The 2,348-nt window shown below is 34.5% G+C and overlaps 1 protein-coding gene across 1 annotated transcript in view; it reads right to left on the bottom strand.

The window, feature by feature from the left end:
* Positions 1-826: 826 nt before the first annotated feature.
* Positions 827-2,348, bottom strand: part of LOC119665540 (uncharacterized protein K02A2.6-like) — a 2,947-nt gene continuing 1,425 nt past the window's right edge. The window contains exon 4 of the mRNA XM_038074767.1: positions 827-1,122. Within this exon, the coding sequence (XP_037930695.1) occupies positions 827-1,122 (296 nt within the window). The remainder of the gene's footprint in view (positions 1,123-2,348) is intronic.

Here is a 2,348-nt window from a genome sequence, read left to right as displayed (position 1 = left end):
TTAGTGGTAAGCTCGAAGGCCTTATCGTAGTCTGGATGCTGTAGAAGTACATCCTCTGAAGCTAATATTTGCTTTAATTTATTAAATGCTTTTACTGCATTCACATTTAAATTTATTTTAGTATGTTTTGATTGTTTGGTTCCAATATAACTATTTTCTCCTCGTAGGTATGCAGTTAGTGGTTTTGCTATTGCCGCGTAATCCCTTACAAATCTCTGATAATATCCGGATAATCCTAGAAAGGCACGCAGTGATCACAACGACTTTGGTTGTTTGTAGTTTAAAATTGCATTAACTTTACCCGTTCATGTTTTAATGCTATTATTTGAGACAACAAATCCTAAAAACTCTACTTCGTTTTGAAGGAACTAAGATTTCTCAGGTTAAACGCGCATTCCCGCGTTTTTTAATTTGTTCAAAATATTACTGACATGGTTGAGATGATTGATTTTGTCTAAGGAAAAGATGATTATATCATCCATATAAACGTGGCATGTGTTTCCTATGTCATTCCGCAAAATGCCATCAATAGCTCGCTGAAAGATACTAGGGGCATTTTTTAAGCCGAATGGTAAGCGACAAAATTCATATTTACCATTATGTACACTGAAGGCTGTTTTATGCTTATCTTTTTCGTCTGAAATTATCTGGTGAAACCCAGACTTGAGGTCTAGAGTCATGTAAAACTTCGATGGTCTTAAATTGGACAATATCACTGTTGTATCCGGTATAGAGTAGTTATCAGATATCGTTAGTTCGTTTATTTTTCTAAAATCAATTACCATGCGTAGCTTTGGTTTTCTATTTTCGTTCACGCCTTTCTTATTTACGACGTGCATGGGGAAATTATAAGCCTAAGAGTTTTTATTTCGTTATTTATAAATTCCGCTGCCGATATTGGGTACGGATAACTTCTTGCATAAATTGGATCGTTTGTTATTGTATTGATAGTTGCTTTAACTCGAATATAAAAAGGTAATGCTCTATTGGGATTAGCGAATGCCTCGATATTTGTTTCAACTAACTGCTTCACTTCGGAGTTAAAATTTTCCGGTGTATTATTGCAATTAATGGATATAGAGTTAACCTCTTGACAACGTGAATGACGAAGTTGTTCTTTTCCTGTTTTATGGAAAAGTGTATCGTTTTTTACGTCAACAGTTGCCTCTACTTCTTTAAGAAAATCGTATCCTACCATATAATTCCATCGAAGCTTTCGAGTACTGGAAGTATTGAAAAATTTGTTACTTTACTTAAAATATTTATCCGGCATTTCTCTACTATATTATTAATGCCATTCACGGATCTTATTTGGAATTGATTTTCCACTCTTTAAATGCCCGTTAGGAATACGTTTTTTTTAAATATAATTTTTGGAAGTTCCTGTATCAATTAATATTCGAAGCTCTTTACCATTTTTCGTTGTTCGAATAATGAATGGCAAGAGTGAGTTTACCCTAAAAAATGAATATTTTCCTGGGACTCAGCTGAGACTTCTTTAAATGGATAGCTGTTATTTTCCTTTTCTATATGATTTATTCTCTGTAGTTTGTGAAATGCTGATTGCGCTGAATTGCTGCTAGCATGTGTTCGCTTGGTATTTTGAAATATTTGCCGTCCCTGTTGTTGGGGGATTAATATATTTGGCTGTTGATGGAATTGCTGTTTATTTGGTCTTCGATAATATGAAGTTCCATAGTCCACTTCCATTGGAACTGGTATATCCCGACTGTTATGAGCTTAAACAAGCTGTTGATGTTTTGTTGGCTTGACTCGAACTGAATTTAAAGAATCAAGCAAAAGCTAACCAAACCAAATCAATTATGCTGAGATTTGCATTCTTAAGACAAATGCGGTGGTGTTTGTCGTATGTAAGTTGATTCCTATAGGAGGAACCATAAGCGCAATATTGTTCATAAAGAAAACAAAGAATACTGTGTACAGCTTGACTACAGTGATCATAGCTGAATCAGCATAAACAGTAAGTAAGCTTCAATGCATTTGAAATAGTGTAAACAGGAAGCGTTACTTTGTGTGTATGATAAATTCCTAAACAAAAGTGTGATATTGCGCTTTGTTTTTTATTTGTCTTGATACAAAGTAAGACAAAACTTAATTTGACAAATATGTGGAATAAATCCACATAACACGATGATAATGCAGTGTATGCTGGGCAAATTGTTTATTTTGAAAGTGATTTACTAGATTATTTTGTCTATTGTTGTTTCTTCGCACTGAAAAATTCCTTGACGTAGCGACGGTTTGAGCAAAATTATATGTTGCTGGTTCTGTTCCATCTCTTGTGCCGTTGCGAGTGCTGTCGGTAAATCTGTTGGGCGAGATGAAAA

Source organism: Teleopsis dalmanni, chromosome 1 (genome assembly GCF_002237135.1).
Source record: "Teleopsis dalmanni isolate 2A chromosome 1, ASM223713v2, whole genome shotgun sequence".
In the NCBI taxonomy this organism is placed as follows: domain Eukaryota; kingdom Metazoa; phylum Arthropoda; class Insecta; order Diptera; family Diopsidae; genus Teleopsis; species Teleopsis dalmanni.
Note: the sequence above shows the minus strand (reverse complement) of the source record. Positions and strands in the feature narration are given on the sequence as shown.